Source organism: Taudactylus pleione, unplaced genomic scaffold, assembly GCF_031769625.1.
Source record: "Taudactylus pleione unplaced genomic scaffold, aTauple2 ptg000076l, whole genome shotgun sequence".
Taxonomy (NCBI): domain Eukaryota; kingdom Metazoa; phylum Chordata; class Amphibia; order Anura; family Myobatrachidae; genus Taudactylus; species Taudactylus pleione.
The window spans coordinates 661,318-679,789 of NW_028284478.1; the positions used below are offsets into that span (position 1 = coordinate 661,318).

Consider the following 18,472-nt stretch of genomic DNA (forward strand, 5'->3'; position numbering starts at 1 on the left):
AGCACCGCTCTTCAGCACTATACACATTATATCACATAGTCTATGTACCCTCACCAGTGACCACCTTGGCAGCACTATACACATTATATCACATAGTCTATGTACCCTCACCAGTGACCACCTTGGCAGCACTATACACATTATATCACATAGTCTATGTACCCTCACCAGTGACCTCCTTGGCAGCACTATACACATTATATCACATAGTCTATGTACCCTCACCACTGACCACCTTGGCAGCACCGCTCTTCAGCACTATACACATATCACATAGTCTATGTACCCTCACCAGTGACCACCTTGGCAGCACTGCTCTTCAGCACTATACACATTATATCATAGTCTATGTACCCTCACCAGTGATCACCTTGGCAGCACCGCTCTTCAGCACTATGCACATTATATCACATAGTCTATGTACCCTCACCAGTGACCACCTTGGCAGCACCGCTCTTCAGCACTATACACATTATATCACATAGTCTATGTACCCTCACCAGTGACCACCTTGGCAGCGCCGCTCTTCAGCACTATACACATTATATCACATAGTCTATGTACCCTCACCAGTGACCACCTTGGCAGCGCCGCTCTTCAGCACTATACACATTATATCACATAGTCTATGTACCCTCACCGGTGACCACCTTGGCAGCGCCGCTCTTCAGCACTATACACATTATATCACATAGTCTATGTACCCTCACCAGTGACCACCTTGGCAGCGCCGCTCTTCAGCACTATACACATTATATCACATAGTCTATGTACCCTCACCAGTGACCACCTTGGCAGCGCCGCTCTTCAGCACTATACACATTATATCACATAGTCTATGTACCCTCAACAGTGACCACCTTGGCAGCCCCGCTCTTCAGCACTATACACATTATATCACATAGTCTATGTACCCTCACCAGTGACCACCTTGACAGCGCCGCTCTTCAGCACTATACACATTATATCATATAGTCTATGTACCCTCACCAGTGACCACCTTGGCAGCGCCGCTCTTCAGCACTATACACATTATATCACATAGTCTATGAAGGTCTGTGGGATGGATCTTGTAGTGTTGTTAGGAGACAGCAGCCAGATCACTGAGGCCTTTATTCCCGGCCCATGTAGTGTAGATTTGTGGTGCTGACAATAATTGTCTCTGGTATTATTTATACAGAACACACACAATTATTACCTTGTTTATTAGAGATACCATTAGTTTCTTTATTTCTCCTAAAGAGGCCAAAATAATCTCCCCAAAACAGGCAAAAACATTTTTCATTGAATTGCAAGAAAGTGATAAAAAGTGAATGTTTTTATTTATTTTCTGTAACGACCTCCATGAAATACTTTGTGGTTTGTGCATCACCATAAATCCACCATCCCAAAGTAGCAAACAGCTGGATTCTACCCATAAGTTTCCATAATAAACTCTGTTTTCAAAAATGATAATGTATTTTATCTTCTCTGTGTATGACTGATATACATAAAATGTATCCTATATAACAATGACGTGGTCTGTTATTACTGCAGAGAGTGGTGCTGATATATAATAGTATAATAATGTATTTTATCTTCTCTGTGTATGACTGATATACATAAAATGTATCCTATATAACAATGACGTGGTCTGTTATTACTGCAGAGAGTGGTGCCGATATCTAATAGTATAATAATGTATTTATCTTCTCTGTGTATGACTGATATACATAAAATGTATCCTCTATATAACAATGACGTGGTCTGTTATTACTGCAGAGAGTGGTGCTGATATCTAATAGTATAATAATGTATATATCTTCTCTGTATATGACAGATATACATAAAATGTATCCCCTATATAACAACGACGTGGTCTGTTATTACTGCAGAGAGTGGGGCTGATATCTAATAGTATAATAATGTATTTATCTTCTCTGTGTATGACTGATATACATAATATGTATCTCCTATATAACAACGTGGTCTGTTATTACTGCAGAGAGTGGTGCTGATATCTAATAGTATAATAATGTATTTATCTTCTCCGTGTATGACTGATATACATAATAAGTATCCCCTATATAACAATGACGTGGTCTGTTATTACTGCAGAGAGTGGTGCTGATATCTAATAGTATAATAATGTATTTATCTTCTCTGTGTATGACTGATATACATAAAATGTATCCCCTATATAACAATGACGTGGTCTGTTATTACTGCAGAGACTGGTGCTGATATCTAATAGTATAATAATGTATTTATCTTCTCTGTGTATGACTGATATACATAAAATGTATCCTCTATATAACAACAACGTGGTCTGTTATTACTGCAGAGATTGGTGCTGATATCTAATAGTATAATAATGTATTTATCTTCTCTGTGTATGACTGATATACATAAAATGTATCCCCTATATAACAATGACGTGATCTGTTATTACTGCAGAGAGTGGTGATGATATCTAATAGTATAATAATGTATTTATCTTCTCTGTGTATGACTGATATACATAATATGTATCCCCTATATAATAATGACGTGGTCTGTTATTACTGCAGAGAGTGGTGCTGATATCTAATAGTATAATAATGTATTTATCTTCTCTGTGTATGACTGATATACATAATATGTATCCTCTATATAACAACGACGTGGTCTGTTATTACTGCAGAGAATGGTGCTGATATATAATAGTATAATGTATTTATCTTCTCTGTGTATGACTGATATACATAAAATGTATCCTCTATATAACAATGACGTGGTCTGTTATTACTGCGGAGAGTGGTGCTGATATCTAATAGTATAATAATGTATTTATCTTCTCTGTGTATGACTGATATACATAAAATGTATCCCCTATATAACAATGATGTGGTCTGTTATTACTGCAGAGAGTGGTGCTGATATCTAATAGTATAATAATGTATTTATCTTCTCTGTGTATGACTGATATACATAAAATGTATCTCCTATATAACAACGACGTGGTCTGTTATTACTGCAGAGAGTGGGGCTGATATCTAATAGTATAATAATGTATTTATCTTCTCTGTGTATGACTGATATACATAATATGTATCTCCTATATAACAACGACATGGTCTGTTATTACTGCAGAGAGTGGTGCTGATATCTAATAGTATAATAATGTATTTATCTTCTCTGTGTATGACTGATATACATAATATATATCCCCTATATAACAATGACGTGGTCTGTTATTACTGCAGAGAGTGGTGCTGATATCTAATAGTATAATAATGTATTTATCTTCTCTGTGTATGACTGATATACATAATATATATCCCCTATATAACAATGACGTGGTCTGTTATTACTGCAGAGAGTGGTGCTGATATCTAATAGTATAATAATGTATTTATCTTCTCTGTGTATGACTGATATACATAATATGTATCCTCTATATAACAACGACGTGGTCTGTTATTACTGCAGAGAGTGGTGCTGATATCTAATAGTATAATAATGTATTTATCTTCTCTGTGTATGACTGATATACATAAAATGTATCCTCTAAATAACAACGACGTGGTCTGTTATTACTGCAGAGAGTGGTGCTGATATATAATAGTATAATAATGTATTTATCTTCTCTGTGTATGACTGATATACATAAAATGTATCCCCTATATAACAATGATGTGGTCTGTTATTACTGCAGAGAGTGGTACTGATATCTAATAGTATAATAATGTATTTATCTTCTCTGTGTATGACTGATATACATAAAATGTATCCCCTATATAACAACGACGTGGTCTGTTATTACTGCAGAGAGTGGTGCTGATATCTAATAGTATAATTATGTATTTATCTTCTCCGTGTATGACTGATATACATAAAATGTATCCCCTATATAACAATGATGTGGTCTGTTATTACTGCAGAGAGTGGTGCTGATATCTAATAGTATAATAATGTATTTATCTTCTCTGTGTATGACTGATATACATAAAATGTATCCCCTATATAACAATGACGTGGTCTGTTATTACTGCAGAGAGTGGTGCTGATATCTAATAGTATAATAATGTATTTATCTTCTCTGTGTATGACTGATATACATAATATGTATCCCCTATATAACAATGACGTGGTCTGTTATTACTGCAGAGAGTGGTGATGATATATAATAGTATAATAATGTATTTATCTTCTCTGTGTATGACTGATATACATAAAATGTATCCTCTATATAACAATGACGTGGTCTGTTATTACTGCAGAGAGTGGGGCTGATATCTAATAGTATAATAATGTATTTATCTTCTCTGTGTATGACTGATATACATAAAATGTATCCCCTATATAACAATGACGTGGTCTGTTATTACTGCAGAGAGTGGTGCTGATATCTAATAGTATAATAATGTATTTATCTTCTCTGTGTATGACTGATATACATAAAATGTATCCTCTATATAACAATGACGTGGTCTGTTATTACTGCAGAGAGTGGTGCTGATATCTAATAGAATAATAATGTATTTTTCTTCTCTGTGTATGACTGATATATATATATAAAATGTATCCCCTATATAACAATGACGTGGTCTGTTATTACTGCAGAGAGTGGTGCTGATATCTAATAGTATAATAATGTATTTATCTTCTCTGTGTATGACTGATATACATAAACTGTATCCTCTATATAACAATGACGTGGTCTGTTATTACTGCAGAGAGTGGTGCTGATATCTAATAGAATAATAATGTATTTTTCTTCTCTGTGTATGACTGATATATATATATAAAATGTATCCCCTATATAATAATGACGTGGTCTGTTATTACTGCAGAGAGTGGTGCTGATATCTAATAGAATAATAATGTATTTATCTTCTCTGTGTATGACTGATATACATAAAATGTATCCTCTATATAACAATGACGTGGTCTGTTATTACTGCAGAGAGTGGTGCTGATATCTAATAGAATAATAATGTATTTATCTTCTCTGTGTATGACTGATATACATAATATGTATCCCCTATATAACAATGACGTGGTCTGTTATTACTGCAGAGAGTGGTGCTGATATCTAATAGAATAATAATGTATTTATCTTCTCTGTGTATGACTGATATACATAAAATGTATCCCCTATATAACAATGACGTGGTCTGTTATTACTGCAGAGAGTGGTGCTGATATCTAATAGTATAATAATGTATTTATCTTCTTTGTGTATGACTGATATACATAATATGTATCCCCTATATAACAACGACGTGGTCTGTTATTACTGCAGAGTGGTGCTGATATCTAATAGTATAATAATGTATTTATCTTCTCTGTGTATGACTGATATACATAAAATGTATCCCCTATATAACAATGACGTGGCCTGTTATTACTGCAGAGAGTGGTGCCGATATCTAATAGTATAATAATGTATTTATCTTCTCTGTGTATGACTGATATACATAAAATGTATCCCCTATATAACAATGACGTGGTCTGTTATTACTGCAGAGAGTGGTGCTGATATCTAATAGTATAATAATGTATTTATCTTCTTTGTGTATGACTGATATACATAATATGTATCCCCTATATAACAACGACGTGGTCTGTTATTACTGCAGAGTGGTGCTGATATCTAATAGTATAATAATGTATTTATCTTCTCTGTGTATGACTGATATACATAAAATGTATCCCCTATATAACAATGACGTGGTCTGTTATTACTGCAGAGAGTGGTGCTGATATCTAATAGTATAATAATGTATTTATCTTCTCTGTGTATGACTGATATACATAACATGTATCCCCTATATAACAATGATGTGGTCTGTTATTACTGCAGAGAGTGGTGCTGATATCTAATAGTATAATAATGTATTTATCTTCTCTGTGTATGACTGATATACATAAAATGTATCCCCTATATAACAACGACGTGATCTGTTATTACTGCGGAGAGTGGTGCTGATATCTAATAGTATAATAATGTATTTATCTTCTCTGTGTATGACTGATATACCTAAAATGTATCCTCTATATAACAACGACGTGGTCTGTTATTACTGCAGAGAGTGGTGCTGATATCTAATAGACTAATAATGTATTTATCTTCTATGTGTATGACTGATATACATAAAATGTATCCTCTATATAACAACGACGTGGTCTGTTATTACTGCAGAGAGTGGTGCTGATATCTAATAGACTAATAATGTATTTATCTTCTATGTGTATGACTGATATACATAAAATGTATCCTCTATATAACAATGACGTGGTCTGTTATTGCTGCAGAGAGTGGTGCTGATATATAATAGTATAATAATGTATTTATCTTCTCTGTGTATGACTGATATACATAAAATGTATCCCCTATATAACAACGACGTGGTCTGTTATTACTGCAGAGAGTGGTGCTGATATATAATAGTATAATAATGTATTTATCTTCTCTGTGTATGACTGATATACATAAAATGTATCCTCTATATAACAATGACGTGGTCTGTTATTACTGCAGAGAGTGGTGCTGAAATCTATTAGTATAATAATGTATTTATCTTCTCTGTGTATGACTGATATACATAAAATGTATCCCCTATATAACAATGACGTGGTCTGTTATTACTGCAGAGAGTGGTGCTGATATCTAATAGTATAATAATGTATTTATCTTCTCTGTGTATGACTGATATACATAAAATGTATCCCCTATATAACAATGACGTGGTCTGTTATTACTGCAGAGAGTGGTGCTGATATCTAATAGTATAATAATGTATTTATCTTCTCTGTGTATGACTGATATACATAAAATGTATCCCCTATATAACAATGACGTGGTCTGTTATTACTGCAGAGAGTGGTGCTGATATATAATAGTATAATAATGTATTTATCTTCTCTATGTATGACTGATATACATAAAATGTATCCCCTATATAACAACGACGAGGTCTGTTATTACTGCAGAGAGTGGTGCTGATATCTAATAGTATAATAATGTATTTATCTTCTCTGTGTATGACTGATATATATAAAATGTATCCCCTATATAACAACGACGTGGTCTGTTATTACTGCAGAGAGTGGTGCTGATATCTAATAGTATAATAATGTATTTATCTTCTCTGTGTATGACTGATATATATAAAATGTATCCCCTATATAACAATGACGTGGTCTGTTATTACTGCAGAGAGTGGTGCTGATATCTAATAGTATAATAATGTATTTATCTTCTCTGTGTATGACTGATATACATAATATGTATCCCCTATATAACAACAACGTGGTCTGTTATTACTGCAGAGAGTGGTGCTGATATATAATAGTATAATAATGTATTTATCTTCTCTGTGTATGACTGATATACATAAAATGTATCCTCTATATAACAATGACGTGGTCTGTTATTACTGCAGAGAGTGGTGCTGATATCTAATAGTATAATAATGTATTATATCTTCTCTCTGTATGACTGATATACATAAAATGTATCCCCTATATAACAATGACGTGGTCTGTTATTACTGCAGAGAGTGGTGCTGATATATAATAGTATAATAATGTATTTATCTTCTCTGTGTATGACTGATATACATAATATGTATCCCCTATATAACAACGACGTGGTCTGTTATTACTGCAGAGAGTGGTGCTGATATATAATAGTATAATAATGTATTTATCTTCTCTGTGTATGACTGATATACATAAAATGTATCTCCTATATAACAATGACGTGGTCTGTTATTACTGCAGAGAGTGGTGCTAATATCTAATAGTATAATAATGTATTTATCTTCTCTGTGTATGACTGATATACATAAAATGTATCCTCTATATAACAATGACGTGGTCTGTTATTTCTGCAGAGAGTGGTGCTGATATCTAATAGTATAATAATGTATTTATCTTCTCCGTGTATGACTGATATACATAAAATGTATCCCCTATATAACAACGACGTGGTCTGTTATTACTGCAGAGAGTGGTGCTGATATCTAATAGTATAATAATGTATTTATCTTCTCTGTGTATGACTGATATACATAAAATATATCCCCTATATAACAATGAGGTGGTCTGTTATTTCTGCAGAGAGTGGTGCTGATATCTAATAGTATAATAATGTATTTATCTTCTCTGTGTATGACTGATATACATATAATGTATCCCCTATATAACAACGACGTGGTCTGTTATTACTGCAGAGAGTGGTGCTGATATCTAATAGTATAATAATGTATTTTATCTTCTCTGTGTGTGACTGATATACATAAAATGTATCCCCTATATAACAATGACGTGGTCTGTTATTACTGCAGAGAGTGGTGCTGATATCTAATAGTATAATAATGTATTTATCTTCTCTGTGTATGACTGATATACATAAAATGTATCCCCTATATAACAACGACGTGGTGTGTTATTACTGCAGAGAGTGGTGCCGATATCTAATAGACTAATAATGTATTTATCTTCTCCGTGTATGATTGATATACATAAAATGTATCCCCTATATAACAACGACGTGGTCTGTTATTATTGCAGAGAGTGGTGCCGATATCTAATAGACTAATAATGTATTTATCTTCTCCGTGTATGACTGATATACATAAAATGTATCCCCTATATAACAACGACGTGGTCTGTTATTACTGCAGAGAGTGGTGCTGATATCTAATAGTATAATAATGTATTTATCTTCTCTGTGTATGACTGATATACATAAAATGTATCCCCTATATAACAACGACGTGGTCTGTTATTATTGCAGAGAGTGGTGCCGATATCTAATAGACTAATAATGTATTTATCTTCTCCGTGTATGACTGATATACATAATATGTATCCCCTATATAACAACGACATGGTCTGTTATTACTGCAGAGAGTGGTGCTGATATCTAATAGTATAATAATGTATTTATCTTCTCTGTGTATGACTGATATACATAAAATGTATCCTCTATATAACAATGACGTGGTCTGTTATTACTGCAGAGAGTGGTGCTGATATCTAATAGTATAATAATGTATTTATCTTCTCTGTGTATGACTGATATACATAAAATGTATCCCCTATATAACAACGACGTGGTCTGTTATTACTGCAGAGAGTGGTGCTGATATCTAATAGTATAATAATGTATTTATCTTCTCCGTGTATGACTGATATACATAAAATGTATCCCCTATATAACAACGACGTGGTCTGTTATTACTGTGGAGAGTGGTGCTGATATCTAATAGTATAATAATGTATTTATCTTCTCTGTGTATGACTGATATACATAAAATGTATCCCCTATATAACAACGACGTGGTCTGTTATTACTGCAGAGTGGTGCTGATATCTAATAGAATAATAATGTATTTATCTTCTCCGTGTATGACTGATATACATAAAATGTATCCCCTATATAATAATGACGTGGTCTGTTATTACTGTGGAGAGTGGTGCTGATATCTGATAGAATAATAATGTATCTATCTTCTCTGTGTATGACTGATATATATAAAATGTATCCCCTATATAATAATGACGTGGTCTGTTATTACTGTGGAGAGTGGTGCCGATATCTAATAGAATAAAGACAATACTACAAAGGCACATACACAATGGGCGATTAAAGTGGACGACTGAACAATAACGATATCGTTAAGTCATCCACTTTATCATCCATTTTTAACACAAAAATGATTAACGATAACGGCGATGCGCATTCCCGTCGTTCGTTCGTCATTATCGTTCATCGGGTTAACATGCAGGCCAACCTGCTGCATGTTATGGAATGGTGGAGAGAGCCCGGCGCTGAACGATATCTTTCAGCGGGTGTGCTCAATTTCATGAACGACATTGAGCACAGCCTGCCGGGGACACACTAGACGACATCGCTCAGGGAGCATATCGTCTAGTGTGTACGCTCCTTAAGTGTCACCCGAGTGATCTATCCCAGTTTTATATTACTGACACATGGAGGATTAGGAAAGATTAGATCTGATAGGTGATGTATGAGGAGTTATATAGCAGCTATACACAGATGGGGGTCATCCTCCAATAAGATATAACACATTATACAAAGAGGAGGGTTGTACAGCGCTAGGGAAATCTAAAAACAATAATTAATTCACATGAGGCTTAATAAAGATGCATTATAAATGAAATGTACAGTATTTAATATGAAAAAAATCAATGATAGAAATGACAAACATTATACACATAAATCATATAAAACACAGGTCACTGATATTCAGGCTAATTCTGATTACAAATAAGTGGGCACCAATAATAGTAAATAGAGAACCAGATGTAAATGGTAACGTCACAAGCTAATAGGTAATGGAAAGAAGTTTGGTGCATCCGGGTAATGGCCAGTTGGCAGATAGTTATATTACCAGGTTGCTGTGATAGAAGCCCGTCCAGTCTTTAGCAGGAAAGCTCGCAGTGGGTGATGGCTGGCCGGTGTAATCGCTGGATGTCCCAACATTCCTGCTTTCACTCCTGGTCCAGATAAGGAAGGACAAGTGGCCCAAACATGACCAGTGTAGAAAGTGACTAACGCATTTCGTCTTGGAATTAGACCCACAACCTCTTCAGTAGCGTGTATAATATGGCTGCCTTATATACCCAAGGAGCAAATCAAACAAGCATCAGGGGGGAACCATAATTAGCCATGCCATATGTAAGAATAATAAGTATATTACATAGAAAGCAATCATTACCTAATGTATAATCAGCAAGAGTTTGTAAAAACAATATAAACCCTAAGAATAAAAAGTTCCATTTACCAATTAATGCAGCCGATCCTGAGTCTGCGTCACATGATGTATACAATGGCACGTGATCGAAATGGACCAATCGTGTCAGTCTCTGCAGAATGAACTAGAGAGGGAGTCTGGATAATCAGATCCACCCGGTCATGTGATATAAGCACACACATGACCAGAATGGACCAATCATGGAGATCTATGTAAAAAAAAACAGTAAGAGGAATGGATGATTTGTTCCACCCGGTCACATGGTAAACCGCAGTCACGTGACCGGTTACACCAGTAACAATGAGCAAGAGTTGTCATGGTGACAATATACAAATACAAGTCTCCGGGCAGATAGCATGTGAATAATGTCACGTGATAGAGCTGACCAATCCCAATCATTAAATGTTATATGCTTGATAAAAGCGCTGATTAAAGGCGCTGAAACGTCGCTGAAACCAGCTAAGTGTCCGCATTGTTTGTTATCCGGAGTGCCGCCATTGGTTGGAGTATATATATATATATATATATATATATCATAGCGATTCCCCTAAGTTATAACACAATAAGGTATAAATAACATACATGATATAGTAAGATAACGTATTAGTGATCTGTATAGCGGCAGCGTCACTGGGACCTAGGTCACATGTTATACATATATAACAAGAGATATGGTAAGAACTTACCTTTGTTATCTCTGTTTCTACGAAGTCCATAGGGTCCACAGGGTTGACCTTGGGGTTATAGCTGGATCAGGATCCAGGGGCACCACACAGTTAAGCTTTTAGCTCCCAGGATGCACTTGGGTCCTCCCCTATACCCCGCCCCCGAGCCATAGGCACCTCAGTTGGTAAGCAGCCTAGGCCGGAGGAGAATATGGAACAGAGAGAAGGAAGACTGGAACACACAAGAAACCATACTCACAGAAATGGGAGACGGAAAACCGGTGACCAGCCACACAGCCCATTTGAAGCCAGGTGCGTCAGGGCAGGCGCCCTGTGGACCCTATGGACTTCGTAGAAACAGATAACAAAGGTAAGTTCTTAACATATCTCTTGTTTTCTACTTCAGGGTCCATAGGGGGTCCACAGGGTTGACCTTGGGGATGTCCCAAAGCAGTTCAACTAAGGGCGGGGACGCTCCTGAGCAGAAAGGAGAATCCTGCGCCCGAAGGATGCATCCTGAGAGACGAAGGTGTCAAACGCATAGAACCTCAAAAACGTTTGAATTGAAGACCAAGTGGCCGCCTTACACAGCTGAACAGCAGAAGCGCCACGTCTAGCAGCCCAAGAAGGACCCACAGAACGAGTGGAATGAGCCTTAACAGAGACTGGCACAGGTAAACCCTCCTGTGCATAAGCCTCACAAATAACAGAACGAAGCCAACGGGCTAACATTTGTTTGTTGGCAGGCCAACCCCTCTTGTGAAAACCAAAGAGGATAAACAAGGTATCAGACCTCCTAACCGAAGCTGTCCGGTCCACATAGATTCTAAGCGCCCGGACAACATCTAAGGAAGTCTCACCAGCTGAAAGATCAGGGGACTGAAAAGCTGGCACAACAAGTTCCTGATTAATGTGGAACTTCGAGACCACTTAGGGCAAAAACTCAGGACGAGTGCGGAGCACCGCTCTGTCCTGGTGAAAAATCAAAAAAGGAGGGCGACAGGAAAAAAACAGTCTTAAATGTCAGCCACTTGAGCTCCACCGACTCAAGAGGCTCAAACGGAGGACCCTGCAGGACCCGTAGAACCACCAAGTCCCAAGGAGCCACGGGAGGCTGGATCCTGAGAACACCTTGGAAAAAGGTGTGAACATCCGGTAGTATTGCAATCCGCCGTTGAAACCACACGGACAAGGCGGACACATGAACCTTCAGAGATGCAAGGCGTAAGCCGAGGTCCAATCCTGATTGAAGAAATTCCAAGATCCTAGAAACTCGGAACACCTGAGGATCATAATGTCTGGACTCACACTACTGAAAGTAAGTGTGCCACACCCTGTGATAAATCCGTGCTGAAGCAGGCTTGCATGCCCTGAGCATGGCACCAATAACCGAACTGGAGAAGCCCCGAGACCTCAAGACGGCTGTCTCAAGAGCCACGCCATCAAAGACAGCCGACCCAGATCCAGGTAAAGGCAGGGCCCTTGAGACAACAGGTCCCGACGCTGAGGAAGAAGGTACGTCGCGTCGATGGAGAGGCTCCTGAGATCGGAGTACCAAGGCCGTCTGGGCCACGCCGGAGCTACCAGCACGAGCATGCCGCCGTCCTGCTTGAATTTCCGCAGAAACCGAGGAAGTAGGGATATCGGAGGAAACATACGCCAGGTGAAACGTCCATTTCACCGACAGCGCGTCCACCAGACTTGCGCCTGCGTCTCTTGTCCTTGACCCGTAAACGGGCAACTTGTGATTGTGACGGGAGGCCATCAAGTCCAGCTCCGGCAGTCCCCACCTGTCCACGAGTAGCTGAAATACCTCTGGGTGAAGCGACCATTCCCCGGGATGCACGTCATGACGGCTGAGGAAGTCCGCTTCCCAATTGAGGACTCCGGGGATGAAGACCGCCGAGATCGCTGGAATGTGACAGTGACACTCCGCCCAAGTCAGGATGCGAGACACCTCCGACATCGCTGCCTGACTGCGAGTTCCTCCTTGGTGGTTGATATACGCCACCGTGGTGGCGTTGTCGGACTGCACCTGTACCGCCCTTCCGTGAAGAGCGGGACCGGACAACTGCAGGGCCCTGTATACTGCCCGCAGTTCCAGGATGTTGATGGGGAGAAGTGCTTCTTCCGCAGACCAACGACCCTGGAGAGACAATGAACCGGTCACTGCCCCCCAACCCCGGAGACTGGCATCTGTTGTGAGCAGCACCCAGTCCGGGATCCAAAAGGGGCAACCCTCGACCAGATGAGCTGTCTGAAGCCACCAAGCCAAAGATTGCCGAACCTCCGGAGACAACACCAGCACCTGAGAGCGGATCCGGTGAGGTAACCCGTTCCATTCCGATAAAATCAACCCCTGCAGGGGCCGGGAATGGAACTGGGCAAATTCCACCATGTCGAATGTCGACACCATGGACCTCAGAACTCTCATAGCCGAATGGACCGACAGGCGGCGACTGCTCAGGCGACCTTCTCCGGAGTCAGAAAAATCCTTTGCTGATGCGAATCCAGCAGGGCTCCCAAATGAACCATCTGCTGTGATGGAATCAGGGAGGACTTTTTCCAATTTATCAACCACCCGTGTGCTTGCAGGCAAGCGATCGTCAGGTGGAGATGTTGAAGCAGTACCTCTGGGGAGCTCGCTAGCAACAGGAGGTCATCCAGATACGGCCGTACATTCTGGTTCCGAAGATGTGCGTCCATGACCGCCATAATCTTCATGATGCTGCCAAATTTTGCACGGAGTTGGAGAGCACATCCACCCAGGCGTGGAGGAGTCGCCATAGGGGCCTGCAAAGGTACCACAGGCTGCTGCGGCACAGGGGAAGCCTGTATATACATAGGCAACCCCGCATAGGGACCCACAGACTGAGACCCAGGAGGACTCCGCAATAACTGCGGGACACCCGGGGAAAGGGGGATGGTCGGCTGGGGTAACGCCCTAGTAGGGAGAGCAGTCGGGACCGACAGACGGTCCGCAATAGACACCAGCACTTGAGAAAACATCTCCCACTGTGGTTCCTGTGTCACAGAAGGTCTGGATGGGCCAGGAGCCACCTGGCACCGACTACACAGGCCATCCTGTGACAAATCCTCCCTATTCACTCCTGCAGAACAGCGTCCGCAGGAGGCCAACGCCGGAGCCACTGAGCGCTCAACCTCCTCGTCTGACATGACAGAATATATTATATATCTGGCAACAGGGCAGAAGTAAACGCACTCACCGGTGTGTTGAACAACAGCCCACAATATGGCACTGTCGCACACAACTGTATCTGACGAACCTCACAAATACGTGATCTATATAAGTGAGGTCAGTAGAAACACCCTTCCCCCACACACCTGTAGGGCTCATAGGAGAAGTAAAGGGACAGGTATAAGCTGACAGTAAGCGGAAAATAAGCACAGACAGGCAGCACTAGCAAAAGTCACATACCATGCAGAGAAGTTATACTCACTGCACCTTTCCACTACAACCTCCCAGATTCAGTGTCTGGGAGGGCTATAGTGCTGTGTACGCTGTCCTTAAATCAGTGGAGAGGTACACAGGGGGACCGGTCCGCGTGCTCCCTGAGATCTGCGTTGCCACTGTGAGAAAATGGCCCCCAGAGACCTCAGAGGAGGAGTGGCCGTGTAACTGCAGCTCAGTGACGCCAGACTGCGTGCTGAAAGGCGCGCTGAGCTGAGGGGAGGAGCCGCTGAACAGGGAAGGCTTCCTCCCCTGGTTTGCCTGTTATCCCTGGTGGTCTAGTGGTCCCACGGGTTATGGGGGGGGGCCGCCGCCACTGCCAGCAGCCTCCGGTCTTTCCCCAGGACCGGAGGCTAAAGGACTGCATTTTAAGGCATTCCGCGCGCCGCCGCTAGCCAGCGACGCGCAGCTTACCTGAATCCCCGGCGACTCCGGCAGCAGTCCTGGGAGGTAGACAGAGTCCGGCTAGTACGGACTCTGTCCTCCCGCCGCGATCCCCAGATCAGTACTGGCGTCGCGGCGCCAGTCGGGGATCAGAGCGGCAGCGTGGGCGTCTGTATAGACAGCCCTTCGCTACCGTCTGTAGTAAAAAGAGATTAAAATAAATAAAATCTAACTTAAAATAAAAAGCTTCTGGGGGCTGCTCCTGCAGCCCCCCTGCGTGGTGACCGACTCCGGCCGGGCACCAACTTACACTGAGGTGCCTGTGGCTCGGGGGCGGGGTATAGGGGAGGACCCAAGTGCATCCTGTGAGCTAAAAGCTTAACTGTGTGGTGCCCATGGATCCTGATCCAGCTATAACCCCAAGGTCAACCCTGTGGACCCCCTATGGACCCTGAAGTAGAAATATATATATATATCATAGCGATTCTCCTAAGTTATATAACACAAAAAGGTATAAATAACATATATGATATAGTAAGATAATGGATTAGTGATCTGTATAGCGGCAGTGTTACTGGGATCTAGGTCACATTATAAACACATTATTACCATATATTGTATAGTTATAATGTTGATAATATTAGTAATAACGTGCGATAGTGTCCACTAGTGAGTCACATGATATAATCGCGCCCAATTACACTAATAAGGGTAGATATAATATATACATATCTAAGCAAATTATTCATCCTAAATCCCTATTGTAGGCTTATTCTGCAAATATATAGAATAAGAAGAGCTTAGATTTAGGTATAATGAGAATCACATGTAACATATTACGGTATATTCGGATACTGGGGATATATATATATATATATATATCCCCTGGGTGTATTCATAGTAGATATTATATATTTTAATGCATCGTTACCAAGCCCTATATTATTTATTGTTGTTGAGATATCTCTATCGTTGTACATCCCCCCTCTCTTTATATTGATGACACACATCCCAATTATCTGCGGATGTAGAACTTAAAATACTGTGTGACTGGACTGGAGTGTTACTAAAACCCTGTTTTGTATCAGCTCATTGAAATACTTTTCTCATGTGTGACATCTGATGTCTAACAAGGTTCGTTTTTCGTGTAAAACATTTCCCACACTCAGAGCATGGAAATGGTTTCCTTCCTGTGTGACATCTCTGATGTGTAACAAGATCAGAGTTCTGTGTAAAACATTTCCAACACTCAGGACATGGAAATGGTTTCTCACCTGTGTGACGTCTCTGATGTATAACAAGAGCTGCTTTATATGAAAAACATTTCCCACACTCAGAGCAACTAAACGGCTTCTCACCAGTGTGTATCATCTGATGTCTATTACAAACAGATTTCTGGGTAAAGCATTTTCCACACTCAGAGCATAGAAATGGCTTCTCACCTGTATGAGTTCTCTCATGGGCAACAAGATTAAATTTATATGTAAAACATTTTCCACACTCAGAACATGAAAATGACTTAACACCTGTGTGAGTTCTCTGATGTGTAACAAGATCAGTTTTGACTGTAAAACATTTCCCACACTCAGTACATGGAAATGGCTTCTCACCTGTGTGACGTCTCTGATGTGTAACAAGATGTGATTTCAGTATAAAACATTTCCCACACTCAGAACATGGAAATGGCCTCTCACCTGTGTGAGTTTTCTGATGTCCAACAGAAACTGACCGACGTATAGAACTTTTACCAGATTTAGATAACATTCTATTACCTATATGAGCTGTACTGTGTGTAGCAAGATCTGAATTATCAGGAGAACGTTCCTCATGATTAGAGGGACCAGATGATATATCTGCACTGTGAAGTGCTGGTTGTATATTTAGGGTAATTGGAGTTTCTCCTGGACAATCTTGTCTGATGTTCTTATCTTCTATTTTAAAATCTGGTGACACGATGAGATCTCCCTGCGAGGTATTCCTGCTTGTGCGTCCATCTACTGGAAACAAATGTATAAGAATGAACAATTTACACTGAGAGCAAATGTTCTTGGATGTCTCTGCGCTCTCTTAAACTTAACATGTATAAGACTGAGCTGATCGTCTTCCCACCATCTGGAGTCCCCTCAGCTCCCTCAATTTTATTATCCATCGACAACCTCACCATCTCTTCTAACCCCCAAACGACTAGTGATGCGCGGGCACGTATGGACGATAACGATATTGTCCATACTTGCTGGCAACCTGGTTGATATCGACAAGGTCACATAAGGACCCACGATCATTGATCGCAGATTGCTGGCCTGTCGTTGGTGGGTTGGTGGTGTGCTGGATGAACAATAACGATCATTTAGCACATCGGGAAGGTGCAGGACGATCAGCCAGCGATATCATTATCGTTGACTGTTCGTACCATGTGTACGCACCATAACACCCTCTTCCACTCACTGTTCATCTCTAAACAGGGCTAATGTAACCTCCTCCTATGTGGCCTCCTCAATACTCATTTCTCTCCACTGAAATCTGTACTCAATGCTTCTGCCTGGCACATCTCCAAATTACTACTTCTGCCTCCCCTCTACTACAGGTCCTACACTGGCTCCCCATCCCCATCAGAAAACATTCAAACTCCTCACAATCTCCTATGAAGCCACCATACATATCCCCCTTTTCATCTCTTTCTACATCTCCCTCCTCACTCTCATCACCTACTTTGCTCTGCCAATACCTGGCGCCTCTCCGCCCAAATCATTATATCCTCCCACTCCTGCCTCTAAGACTTTGCCTGAGCTGCTCCCCATCGCTGGAACTCTGGAACACTCTCTCAGACTCACCACCTCTCTCCAAAGCGTCACACAGACAGTACTAATATAGGTTGAATCATTCATTGTAGACAAGCATTGGTGGAAGGACTGTGCAATAATTAGTGTGTACTTGCACATAGCTTGTGTATGTGTGTATACATGGAGTTTGTTGTGATGTGGGAGTATATGGTTTTATAGTGCAGGGAGGAGAATGATCAGATCTCTGGGCTGGTGTGAGGGGGGAGAGCAGGAGTATAATAGGGGCTGATGGCTCCTGATGTATGAGATACACCAGAGATTGTGGGGAGGAGACTGGTCAGATCTCTGGGCTGGTAACACACAGTGATATGTGAGGGGGGAGAGCATGAGAAAAATAGGGGCTGATGGCACCTGACTGCC

The 18,472-nt window shown here is 40.4% G+C and overlaps 2 protein-coding genes across 3 annotated transcripts in view; one reads left to right on the forward strand and one right to left on the reverse strand.

Moving 5' to 3' along the window:
* LOC148532448 (uncharacterized) overlaps positions 1-18,472 on the forward strand; it is a 163,235-nt gene that overhangs the window by 99,188 nt on the left and 45,575 nt on the right. The gene's annotated exons all lie outside the window — the stretch shown is intronic.
* Positions 1-18,472, reverse strand: part of LOC148532449 (uncharacterized) — an 88,640-nt gene that overhangs the window by 53,182 nt on the left and 16,986 nt on the right. The window contains exon 7 of the mRNA XM_088467817.1: positions 16,481-17,269. Coding sequence (XP_088323943.1) covers positions 16,481-17,269 — 789 coding nt within the window. The remainder of the gene's footprint in view (positions 1-16,480; positions 17,270-18,472) is intronic.